Consider the following 13,369-nt stretch of genomic DNA (forward strand, 5'->3'; position numbering starts at 1 on the left):
CAGTCATACCCGTGTGGGGGGCGGTAGTTGTCCTACAAAAACCAAGAATCCACAATTATAAAAAATAGTACAATATTATCTGTAGTTGGATGTCTATTACTATGAAGTAAATGTTGAGTATGCACTTGGTAGACATGTGTGCGCCATGAGATGAGCGGCGTAGAAAGTGCGTCTTTGCACCTTTGGGAGGTGTCAGTTGAAGGTGGTGTAAATCGTGCACACCCAGCCACAACAACAATAAGGAGGAGCCACTGGGCGGAGCTGGAAGGTCGTGGTTAGCACTCCCCACCACATTTTTACAACAGCACCACACACCCGGCCGGAGAGTGAGGAAACTCCCCAGCGGACTATTTAACTACAGAGGTTTCCTTCAGACCGGTATTTGGTCAAATAGCTTATGTTTGTTCGCTAAATGAAGACCGAGACAAAAGCCCGAAGACCCACACAGGTTGCCCGCATCCCTCCAGACTCCTGCGTGGCCCTCCAGACGAGCGCAGCTTGCCACAAAGCGGCGGCACCTCCGGTTTAGTGAACATAATCCTGTTGCTGATATTGTGGGTTCAACATTTTGTTGGTTTAAACGCTTCCTATGACTTCTGGTTATTCTTTTCAGTGCAAATAGTTAGTGAAATTTTCGGTTTTGAATTCCTAAGGTCGTTTATATTGCAGTTTGTTTCCGTAGCCTAAAGAGGCACGAGAGATCACAAAGGTGGCTAATGTTAGCGACTAGCTCGGGACACCAACGAGTTCCATCTCCGTACGTACCTTCGAGAGGTCGTTCGGTGTGCTTACACGGGACTACTCGCATTAAGCAGCAGAACACACATTCGTAACGGGGAACCAATTACTATTTGCCTAGTTAGTTGGCGATCTTGCTGGACAGGCCAGCTTCCTTGTATCAAATAACAAATGGGCTAGTGTTAGCTAACGCTGACTGAGCTGCTTTAATATTGTCGCACAAGTAAGGACATTAAAACGTTCATTTAATTTCGTAGTTTGTTCTTTTAGATTATCCGTATGATGGCATTTTAATTAAAATATACTAAGTTAACAATCAAGGAAGATAACTTTAGCTATTATATTTGTATGTATCAATCATATTTTAGTTTGATATGAGTCGCTGAGAGCCAACGAAAAGGACTGGAGTTGGGATATCAATTGACGATCGGAATTAATTCTGTCCCTGGTTTTAACCGGATTTTTGGCCTCTGGATCGACGTGGGAGCAGCGGGATTTCGACGTCCACACTTATCTGTCACTGTCGATATTTTTTCCTCTCCCTCCTCCCCCACAACCGTTCCCCGTTTCTCTCTCCGATGCGGATTGCCGAGTAGCACCGGCAACCAAATCAATACGGCAGCCGGACATGCTGAAGTGTATCCCTTTGTGGCGCTGTAACCGCCACGTCGAGTCGGTGGACAAGCGACATTGCAATTTGCAAAATGTCCCTGACGAGATATTCCGCTACAGCCGCAGTCTGGAAGAGCTTCTCCTCGACGCCAACCAACTCAGAGATTTACCCAAGGTAAGCAACCAGTGGTTATAATTAAGCACACATTGTGGCCTATATTGGCCGCCACAAATCATTATCATGCACGGACAAATCAAGGCATGCAACCATGAGAAACTCCCAAGGGACAAGTGGCTGATGTTTTGATTGTCTGCCTGTCACGCATCTGTGAACATGTGTCAACTTCATCAGTATTTAATCAATTGAGCATAGTAACTAACTAATGCAGGAAGAACATTGTTTATTTGGAAAGTGGTTTAAATGTCATTCATTTTCCAAACTCTGTCTTTGGTGAATGTTGTAGATACTTTAATATTCTGGGGGGTTACGACTGTGTACACAAAGGTATGATGTTACCTGTGTGTCCTATTCTTGCATTGGATAACCATTGACAATGGGAATCAAAGCAACTGGGATAGGAGGCTGCCTGCTCAGATTAACATTGATGACAGCAGAGAGTAGGAATCAGAGGAGAAACGGGCCTCTTTCTGCATTTGGATGCTTGCTGTTGGAGTCACAGGCAGAGGAGGCTCATGCTGCAGTGGAGTGGGCGTGCTGCATGATATCAAATGTGTAGACGGACTCAGCAGATGAAAGGAGCTGGCTGGCACCTCACTATGTTGCCTCCAATAACTGCATGGTCCAGTGGGATTGGAAACGGTCAGTGCTATCCGGAATCCTTGGGATGTCCTTACCATAGCCCTAACCATTTTACATTTCAACTTCAATGGGGTAGGGACGTCCTAAGGAATCCGGTTAGCATGGACCGATTGGTAACAGAGGGAGGAGGCGTTTGTGGAATGAGTCTCCCTCCTCCACCCACACTCCTCCTACATGAAAAATCACCAAGGCTTTGCTTGCATGTCCCTTGTTTATTTTAGGGGAGCTGGATGGTTATCTGGCCATGCAACATACTCATTTACACCAGAGCACTGGGGCGGAACAAATTGCCTGACTCGGTCTCAATTTGCAGCTGTGTTCATTGTCCTGCTCCAGTATAAGGGAATGGCTGTGGAAGATAATGGCACTCTAGACTTAATAATAATTCATACTAATTATAATAAATTTAAGTTGTAAAGTGCATTTCAGACCCAAGTCACACCAACAAAAATAAATACAATCCAGAACACTAGACGACAATCAAAGCTATATACAGATGTCGCCAGATCCAGAGGACATGAGAACAGAGTGAGCTTTTCTGAACAGCATGGTCTTGAGCTGGAGGACAGACTCTGCAGCCCTAATGGTGTCTGGAACACAGGAGGTTGGTGGCACCTTAATTGGGGAGGACAGGCATGTGGTAATGGCTGGAGCGGAATAGGTGGAAATGTATCAACATCAAACACATGGCTCCCATTCCGTTTACTCTGTTCCAGCCATTATTATGAGCCTCCACTGGTCTGGAAATGCGTTCTGGAGCCCTGCAACTGAAAGCCCCGTCACCCATAGTTTTTAGTGTGCTGTGGGGCTGGTGAAGTGAGACAGACCTGGACGAGGGAGTGAGATGTGCTGCTGCCATGGGGATAACAACTGCCCCCTCTCATTGAAACTACAGAAATTCAAGGCCAACTGTGGTACTGCAGGCATTGTTTGCAGAAAACAGGATCCCCCCATTATAGTGAATGGGGAAATGTCAATCTTTGCTTCTAATACACCAGATGAATGTCCTTGAACCAATTTATTTTAAAATCGCACACAGAAGAAGTTCTAAGGATAATTTAGTTGCTAATAGCAGCTTGCAGGACCCCGGTCGGCCTTCAACTTGAGTTACTCAATGAGAGGGGGTTCACTGAGAGCTTGCAATGTCACTCGCTGGAGTAGCTCAAACTTCACATGTTATGTCTCCATGAGACGCCATCTTAATCGACTTAATTTTGCTTCAATGCACTATTGAGTCTTCACAGGAATGAATGGTATCTTGTGATCGACAGCTTTGACCATTCTTTTTAGTCATTGGCTTCTGCTCAGAAGTTCTGAGCCAGGTTCTCAGACATGGCTAATGTTGTAGTAGTAGTAGTGGTGGTGGTGAGGAGAGTAGCAAGTTGCACAGGCACCAGTAGTGTCTGTCCACAATCCCAGGTGATAAGGAGTTACAGTTAGACAACAGAAGTATGCAAAATCCCTAGCAAGAGTTTGAACACCATTGTAAGTAGTTACTTGTAAACAGTCTGGTCTACAACTTAGCCCTAGAACTTTCTGTTGAGCCCACTTGAGTCGTGCTCTGAGTCCCAGGCCATTCTGTTCAGCTATGATTTTACTGGATTGTGTTTACAATCTGGTTTGTCCCTCTAGACCTCAGTCTTCGTGTCTCTCACGCTTTGTCTTTTAGTTTGTACCCAGATGTAACGTTGACGAGAGGGCGTGTGTTTGGTTGTTTGTGCCGACTTCACCAAGGGACGACTGTTACTAAACATGCGATTATGTTCATTGGAGGAGGGACTAAGACGGATAAGGAGGGAGTGGTTTAGGGGAGCAGCTCAGTACAGCTCTAAGACTCACAAAAGCACACACAGACATCCAGTTGTTTAATATTTAATCTGGCTGCTAGTTAGGCTAGATGCAGACTGGGGTTTCCTGACACAGATCGAAGCTACTGTACCCAAGGGTGCATTGCCTGGCCTGCTTGACTCAGCCCAGCCGCCGTGAGCCTGGTGGTGCAGGGGGCCGTGAGGCTGGCAGAAGGCATACAATCGGGGCTGCTAACGCACACCGATAGACCCCTGTTCACAGCGCTGGCTTAAGCCGAGAGACAAATATGGTGTGACAGTGCAGCTCTAGCGCATGTCTGTGGCCGTGTTGCGTGCAGACACAAAGCATATGTTCCCCTTGCCTGCAGTCCTAGGAGGGCTTCGGAGAGAGGGGGCCATCAAAGGTCCATGCAGGGTCATGAATGTGGCGAAAACCCAGCAATAAAAGAACTCTCTAATGTAAAATGATCGCCTGTTCTCATTTGGGCTCTCCTTGTCCTGCGACAACAGCTGTTCATGGCATTTCTAGCTCTACGACGCCAATTTTTTTTGTTAACAAATAGACAGTAGGACTGGCCCTTCTGGGGCATATTTTGCCCATGGTGCCTGGCGTGCTTGTTATTCAGAAGTCCCAAAAATAATAATCAGGGCATATCCGCATCCAACTTATTTTAGGCTTAATCAGGAAACGTCCCCTCTGTGGTTTATTCCCTTCCAAAAAGGTCTGTATTAATTGGTCCATTTCCTGGTGAACAAGCAAACCATTAGGCAACAGCAGTTCTAATGGTTTCCATGTTATGGTTTCTAATGGTAAAAGTCCCGAACACACGATATGGTGTTTTGCAATGTTAATGGTGTTGGGTTCAATGGTAACTACATATAGAGATTTTTTCTAATCGTTTTATTGAAAAACTCAACTGCTGTGCGGCTTGTCACATTTGATTCACTAGCCCAATTCTCCATCTCCGGTTTTGGGCTTGTAGGAATAGTCTTCATTTGAGAATTACACCATATGGATAGCCCTCACAGTTGTCATTTGACAATTCAGTGTGAGTTGGGCTAAAGCGGTAGGTTGCTAAGAGGGCGAACTGAATTGCGTTCATTGAGGACTGGCTTAACTTGTGAGAATGACAGCATCATTTATTTTTAATCATGAGTAGAAGTAATTTGTTTTCTACCCAAAGGATTCCTCTTGCGTTCCTCAACGGTCGGAATACGTTTTGTTCAAATGATCGGATGTAGGGTGCTATATTTATTTAATATTATGTCAAGCCTATAAATTAAAGGGCCAATTTGGATCAAATTAATTTACATCAGCTGATATCTCAAAGTGCTGTAAAGAAACCCAGCCTAAAATGGATGCAGTCAATTAGCTTAATTTTTCAGATCAAATTCAAATTCAGACAAATAATTTTATAGAAACAGATAAGATTAGCATTCCTAACTACATAAATGATTTCGGAACAATCGGAGATGGTGGGTGTCATGGCTTGCTGAAATGGGGCTCCCGAGTGTCGCAGCGGTCTAAGGCACTGCATCTCAGTGCTAGAGGCGTCACTACAGACCCTGGTTCGATTCCAGGCTGTATCTCAACCGACCGTGACTGGGAGTTCCGTAGGGCGGCGCGCACAATATGCCCAGCGTTGTCTGGGTTAGGCCGGGTTAGGCAGTCATTGTAAATAAGACTTTGTTCTTAACGTAATTGCCTAGTTAAAGGTTCAATACAAATGACTTGGACCGACTCTGTCTTCTCCGTCTAATGCGCCACCACGTGTGCCAGATGTCATGGACAATAATAGTCTCACACCACCGTCACAAAGTTTCACTGTGGAGAGCAGTGGGCTGCAGGGTGGCCTAAGGCCATCACCACTACACGGACCCAATATCTGTACTGAAGTCTGCTTGAGCAATGCTCAATTAAAGGGCCAATTTGGATCACATTTATTTATATAGCCCTTACATCAGCTGATGTCTCAAAGTGCTGTACAGAAACCCAGCCTAAAATGGATGCAGTCAATTAGCTTGATTTTTCAGATCAAATTCAATTTCGGACAGATCATTGTGTGGCACACAACCCATGAGGCATTCAGTTTCGCCATACAGTTGAGAAGGTACATTTGATGAAGGCAAATACTATAATGGGGGTTGGGCTGGGGGGGATGTAGAGGGGATAGATTTGCTTTATAGGGTTTGGGGAGGGGGGATTTAAGTGTGAACAGATGGAGTGTCAGATGCTCTGACAGGGTCTTAGGTTCACTGCGGGTTACTTGAGCTCCAACTGGCGACCCTGGCTTGTGTGCTGTATTGCCTTTATCCGGTTAGTCTTGCATGGTAAAAAAAAAGTACATACAAGTGTTTTATTGTCCCATACATCAGATAGGTGCTGTGAAATGTGTTGGTTTACATGGTCAGCAATAGTAGCACGGCGCACCTGGAGCAAATAAGGGTTAAGGGCTTTGGTCAAGGGTACGTCAACAGATTTGTCACTGTGTCGGCTTGGGTATTCAACTTTTCTGCTGTGGGACTCATTTTGTCGACTGGCTCTGGTCCAGGGTGTTTTTCCTTAAGTTTGTTTCCTTTAGAAATATTACTGAGCGTTGTATTGCACTAGAAGAACGAAATTGCATGCTTGGGACAAGTTGTGCAACCCTATCAGCTAAAACAGAACCGGCTGGCCAAAAAAATAAGCTTTCCTCCATTGAACCCTATTTGTGTACTTCTATACAGAACCCAAAAGGACCCTTGGAGAGAGCAAGCGGGCAGGAATTTCCCCTCACGCCCATATGTTCTGAGCTCTTAACATCAAGCTCTGTTTTCTCATAACGCAATGCCTAATCCTCGCTATTCCTTAATGCGTCTTTTGTGTTGCTGCTAAGTAGGTTTCCTCTGGTTTTCACAAATGCCACTGCCTCGTAATGCCAGTGAAAAAAACACGGAAGAGTGCTGGAACGGACTAATTTCAATCTCCATCAAGTGTCTCTGAGAAGCAGAGCGTCATTGTCTCCTAGATCTGTAAATGACAAGAGATGGATCGCTCCTGGATCAAGGTCCTTGTTGGGAAAAGCTTTATCTGCGGTTCCCTCTTGTGCCAGCGAGGCATTTCGTGACTGCGCCGGCCCAGGCACTTGTGAGGAAATGGATGCGGGTGATCCCCAGCCCGCTCTGGAGGATCAAGTTGAGAAGACCGGTGGAAGTATCTTTTAACATTCTTGAAGTCTTGTGACAGGTTACATAGTAGCCCATTCAGGCTCTCCTGACACCCTCTACCTAGCCACTCATATCCAATATCACAGCCTTTTGTCCCAGCACTCTATGTTCTGTCCTGCCCTTGGCTTGGCATTTACACTCAAAACACACCAGTCAGAAACAGATATTTGCACAAATCGAAGGTTGGCCGCAGAACAAGGCAGGCCTTCAGTAAAGCACACGAGAACATAGTATTTTTTTGTCTTTTTTATGAAGAAAGGCAAGGTCACTGTCAAAAGCATCTCCCAATAACCTTGATAATCTTGTCAGTAACTTGGCCCAGTGGCCCCTGTCAGAATTTACAGCTACACCTGCAGCTGCACTTTCTCAGTTCCCTGCGTTTCTGCTTTGAAACAAAGATGCATTTGTCAGAATGCAATCGGCGCAGCAGGCTTGCTAGTGCCACATTGCGGCTAGAATATATCTGCTTGGTTTTCCATTGGTCTCCCATTGTCCTGTATGTAATGACTGGTTAAAATGCTTGGTGGGTGTGGTGGATGGTGTCTGCACCCAGAGTCTGCAGAACAGGTTTGAAGAACGTCTCTCCCTGTGTTATTACTGTTTTTGGATCAGTTACGCTCGGTACCCTGCTAGTAAACAAATGCGTAAAAACCAACTGCAGGTAGAGATCTAATGAGGTGGCTGCAGTGTAAGCTAAATCTGCGTTATCAACAAAGTGTCACTCACATCTAGGCCTGGCACACTTACTGTGTAACCGACGGTTATGGATGGAACACTCATGACCATGAAAATAAAAGAACCACCATAAGCTTTTAAAAACAGTTATTTTTTTTTTTTAGAAACGAACAGTTTGATTGAAGACTGAATGGCCGTGCATTCCGTGCGGTTGAGTGCTTTTCTGCGAGTTAACATGGGTTCCTAACAACGGGATGGCAACCATTTTCAATGATTTTACTGCGTTACAGTTCATATAAGGAAAGCAGGATTTTTGGAAATAATTCATTTGGCCCTAATCTATGGATTACAAATGACTGGGCAGGGGTGCTGCTGTGTGTGGGCATGGGAAGGCATAGGCCCGCCCACTTGGGAGCCAGGTTCACTGCCTTGGGAGCCAGGTACACCGCCTTGGGAGCCTGGTACACCGCCTTGGGAGCCTGGTACACCGCCTTGGGAGCCTGGTACACCGCCTTGGGAGCCTGGTACACCGCCTTGGGAGCCTGGTACACCGCCTTGGGAGCCTGGTACACCGCCTTGGGAGCCTGGTACACCGCCTTGGGAGCCTGGTACACCGCCTTGGGAGCCTGGTACACCGCCTTACACCGCCTTGGGAGCCTGGTACACCGCCTTGGGAGCCTGGTACACCGCCTTGGGAGCCTGGTACACCGCCTTGGGAGCCTGGTACACCGCCTTGGGAGCCTGGTACACCGCCTTGGGAGCCTGGTACACCGCCTTGGGAGCCTGGTACACCGCCTTGGGGAGCCTGGTACTTGGGAGCCTGGTACACCCTTGGGAGCCTGGTACACCGCCTTGGGAGCCTGGTACACCGCCTTGGGAGCCTGGTACACCGCCTTGGGAGCCTGGTACACCGCCTTGGGAGCCTGGGAGCCTGGTACACCGCCTTGGGAGCCTGGTACACCGCCTTGGGAGCCTGGTACACCGCCTTGGGAGCCTGGCCCAGGCAATCAAAAGGGATTTATTACAGACAGAAATAGTCCTCAGCAGCCCCTCCCCCTCAGGCGATCAATGCAGTTGAAGAAGCCTGGATGTGGACGTCCTGGGCTGGCGTGGTTACGCGTGGTCTTCTGTAGGGGACCATACCTACTCTCATTCTCAGTGTGGTTTCATGTCTCTAGGATAAATCTAATCTGTGGGTTGTTTTGAGAACATTTGCAGGTGTGCGTGGAAATGCTGAGCTAAGAATCATGTTTTGACACATTTATCCTGCTTAAAGGGGATTAGTGCAGAACAGTAACCAGTTGGCCTACATTTATTAGGGAGGGAGCTAAGTAGGCAACTTTAGCAAGGTGATACATCATGGTGTAATGTAGGCTGTTGCCTGACCTTAAGCTGTCCATCAACTAGACCAAATCTAAAGATTTGATTTGAACAGTCTAGAACAGGTTTTGCCAAACTAGGGTACGCACAATACCGTCGGGGGTACGCCAAATAAAAATGTGAATTCACATTTTCAAACAGTCCATTTATATTTTCCAACGGTGCTATACATTTGGGTGAGTCTTTTTAAAAATGTTTCTCTCCTGAGTAGCCTCGTTTCACTGCCAATTGTGAATCTGATGCAGCCGAAGAGCTACTGCCCCCTTACCTGGGAAAGCACTGAACAACAGACAGGGACTTTGGACCATCGAAGAGGTGCAAATATGATGAGAACTACATTGATTTGGGGTTGACTTATATTGGGGGTAGTGCCTTTCCTCAGCCACAGCGTGTTATATGTGCAGAACCTCAACTCAATGAAACCTTCACTCGAGTGCAGGCATTTAGAAACAAAACATGCCAATTTGAAAAATAAGCTGCAGTAGTTTTTAAAGAGAATTAAGAGTACTTTCGGGTAGTTAAGACATGTATAAAAGCAACAGAACCATTAAGAAGTTGTGGCTAGAAGCATCTTATATGGTGAGCCCCATACTATTTTGGAGGACTGAATTCTTCCTGCTGCCAAGGATATGGCTGGGACAATGCTGGCACAATGCTGGGGGGAAAGGCCAAAATAAACATACAGACAATGCCGTCATCGAACAACTCTGTTTCACGACGCATCAGTGACATGGCTGGAGATGTTTTGAAACAATTACTGATTCGCATACAAGCCAGTGAATTCTGTGTTACAGCTGGATGAGTCAACAGACATGGCGGGCCTGGCTCCTGGTATATGTCCGTTACGTTTATGTGGGGTCAATTTAAGGAAGACATCCTCTTCTGCAAACCAGGACAACATGAGAGGATATTTTTTAAAGTACTGGACAGCATTGTGACGTCAAATGGACTTTGATGGTCAAGATGTGTTGGTATCTGTACTGATGGCGCAAAAGCCATGGCAGGGAGACATAGTGGAGTGGTAACGCGCGTGCAATCAGTTGCTCCCGATGCCACTTGGGTACACTGCAGCATCCACCAAGAAGCTCTTGCTTCCAAGGGAATGCCTGACAGCTTGAAATACGTTTTGGGCGCTACCGGGATAATTGTTACATTTGTTAAAGAAATAGCCCTGAACTCTTGTGTATTTTATGCACAATGAAATGTTATGGGCAGTGACCATGTAATGCTTTTACAACATACAGAAGTGCGATGGTTATCAAGTGGTGAAGTTTTGACATGTTTTCTTGAATTGGGAGATGAGCTTAGTTTTCTTTACTGACCATATTTTTCACTTGTCTGACTGATTGCATGATGAGTTTCTCACACAACTGGCCTAACTGGGTGATGTTTTTTCACGCCTGAATGATCTGAATCTAGGATTACAGGGACTCCAACTATATTCAATGTGCGGGACAAAATTGAGGCTATGATTAAGAAGTTAGAGCTCTTCTCTGTCTGCATTAATAAGGACAACACACAGTTCTTTCCATTGTATTTTTTGTTTGTGTGTGTGTGCTAATGAACTCAAGCTTACATTTGACAATGTCAAATGTGATATCGCGAAGCACCTCAGTGAGTTGGGTGCGCAATTACGCAGGTACTTTCCCAAAACGGACGACACAAACTGTATTCGTTATCCCTTTCATGCCCTGCCTTCAGTCCACTTACCAATATCTGAACAAGAGATCCTCATTGAAATTGCAGCAAGCGGTTCTGTCAATTTAATTTAATCAGAAGCCACTACAAGATTTTCTGGTTTGGGCTGCGCTCAGAGTATCCTGCTTTGGCAAATCTTGCTGTTAAGACACTGATGCCCTTTGCAACCACGTACCTATGTGAGAGTGGATTCTCGGCCCTCACTAGCATGAAACTAAATACAGGCACAGACTGCGTGGGGAAAATGATTTAAGACGGAGACTCTCTCCAGTACCACCCAACATTGCAGAGTTATGTGCATCCTGCCAAGCACACCCTTCTCATTAATCTGTGGGGAAGTAATTCACAATTTTTTTTGAACTAATAACGTTTTCTATGTAAGCTGGCTAAAATAAAAAGCAAAATAATTGATGATTATATTATTTGTGCTAAGTGCTTCACCCGGCCGTGAAAACGTCCCCCCAACTCTCTGCCCTCTCGTACACAAGCACAGGCCAACCAGGCTAATACGCCTGAGTGAGAGTTTCCTCTGGGACCTCCTCTTTAATTCTGTTCACTCTTTTTGAGCACAAATGGACAGATGATATTGGAGTGTTTTATTTTTCTCTCTCTCGAGTCTCTTGTGTATGTTTGTTCAGCCTTAGGTCATAATTGTAGTCCAAAGGAAATGGCAATTTGGGACCGTGTTGCTAATACTGAATGACCTGTAACCACTTCCATTTTTTTTGTATTTATTGATATGAATAATTAGTTTAAAGTGGTCTCTCTTTTACAAGTCAGCATTGTGTTTTTGTTTGGAGATATGAGATCCAAATAACACATTCACCCCCTGTCCCACTCTTTAACCTAATGCAGGGATTTCTTTCATTGTAATCCTTGGTCGGGCTGCCTAAAGTTTTATTTATTTATTTTCCTCCCCGCTTAAGTCCCCAAATATAATAAATAAAGCCTTTTTTCTTTTTCTCCCCCATCCACAATTTTTTAAAGTGTAAACTTAATCCATCCACCTGTGGATGGTGTGGCATATCAAGAAGCTGATTAAACTGCATGGACATTACACAGGTGCACCTTCTGCTGGGGAAAATGAAATGTCACTCTAAAATGTGACGTTTTGTCATAACACAATGCCACATGTCAACTTTTGAGGGTGCGTGCCATTTGCATGCTGACTGCAGGAACGTCCACCAGAGCTGTTACTAGACGTTTTGAATATTACTTTCTCTACCATAAGCCACCAAGTAATTTTAGAGAATTTGGCAGTACGTCCAACCGTCCTCACAACCGCAGACTACGTGTAACTACGCCAGCTCAGGACCTCCATCCGGCTTCTTCACCTGCGAGAGAGTAAGAACAGCCATCCGGACAGCTGATGGAACTAAGGAGCATTTCTGTCTTTAAAACCCTTTTTTTGGGGGAAACTCAATCTGATTGGCTGGGTCTGGCCACCCATGGCTGCACCCCTCCCAGTCATGTGAAATCCATAGATTAGGGCCTAATGTATTTATTTAAATTGACTGATTTGCTTATATGAACTGTAACTCTGTAAAATGTGTTAATTGTTGCATTTTTATATAGATATAAATATAATAGATATATAATAGATATAATATAATATAGATATAAAGTACACTTCTTGCTTTCCTCCATTGGGTACAGTAGCAATGTGGACTACCCTATAATTAGAAAAGATGGTTGACATATTAAAAAAAAAAAGTGTTTTGAGAACTAACAATCGCCAAAAATAAAAGTTAGACCGGGCAAATTGAAAGTGCAAAAATCAATTGATTTAGCAGTATTCATTTTATGTTGGAGCAAAAGAAAACTACATAATCCATGGCAAAATGCGTAGAATTGCAGGAAACTAGCTTTAAAACGGCAACATTTTCTCTCAGCTCCATGGCAGAATATGTAGAATCATAGGAAATTTAGCTTAAATGCAAACATGTCTCTGGGGGTCTAATAAAGCTAAAATGTAGCCAACCCTGCTCATTGCCACGCCCCTGGCACACCTAAGCCCCTTTTTTATCCAGAAGATAACCTGTAAGGAGGTGTAAAATGTCCTGTTAATATTTCAGGAGGAACCTGGCCTACTCCTTGAAAGCACCATATTTAATGGCCCACGGGAGCTCCACTCAAAAATACAAACTTACCACCACTTTTAAATGTATTTTTCTCCACAAATTATGCACTAAAGTGTAGCCCAATGTCGGGCCAGGTAAAGGAAGTTGTTCACAGCCAGAATCTAGGACATACACACGGTACGGACCCTGTTTCTGTAAAGTGCTGTACTGCTTTGTATACAGTCTTCCTCTATTCCAGCCATCTCTCTGGGAGGGTAGGGGCCTCCCCTGCGACTCTGCTGGCTGAACTAGGCCAGGACAGGTGATAAATCACACCTGCCACCGGCCTCTGAAAAACCACATTAGTTCCC

General features: G+C 45.1%; 1 protein-coding gene across 17 annotated transcripts in view; it reads left to right on the forward strand.

Moving 5' to 3' along the window:
- Positions 1-277: 277 nt before the first annotated feature.
- Positions 278-13,369, forward strand: part of LOC112227585 (protein scribble homolog) — a 101,367-nt gene continuing 88,275 nt past the window's right edge. For 11 of the 17 annotated variants that reach the window (XM_042308434.1, XM_042308427.1, XM_042308437.1 and 8 more), the window contains exon 1: positions 278-1,525. In XM_042308434.1, the coding sequence (XP_042164368.1) occupies positions 1,367-1,525 (159 nt within the window). In that variant the 5' untranslated portion in view covers positions 278-1,366. The remainder of the gene's footprint in view (positions 1,526-13,369) is intronic. The other 6 variants (XM_042308436.1, XM_042308441.1, XM_042308440.1 and 3 more) reach the window with 2 other exon arrangements.

This window comes from Oncorhynchus tshawytscha, linkage group LG29 (assembly GCF_018296145.1).
Source record: "Oncorhynchus tshawytscha isolate Ot180627B linkage group LG29, Otsh_v2.0, whole genome shotgun sequence".
Lineage (NCBI taxonomy): Eukaryota > Metazoa > Chordata > Actinopteri > Salmoniformes > Salmonidae > Oncorhynchus > Oncorhynchus tshawytscha.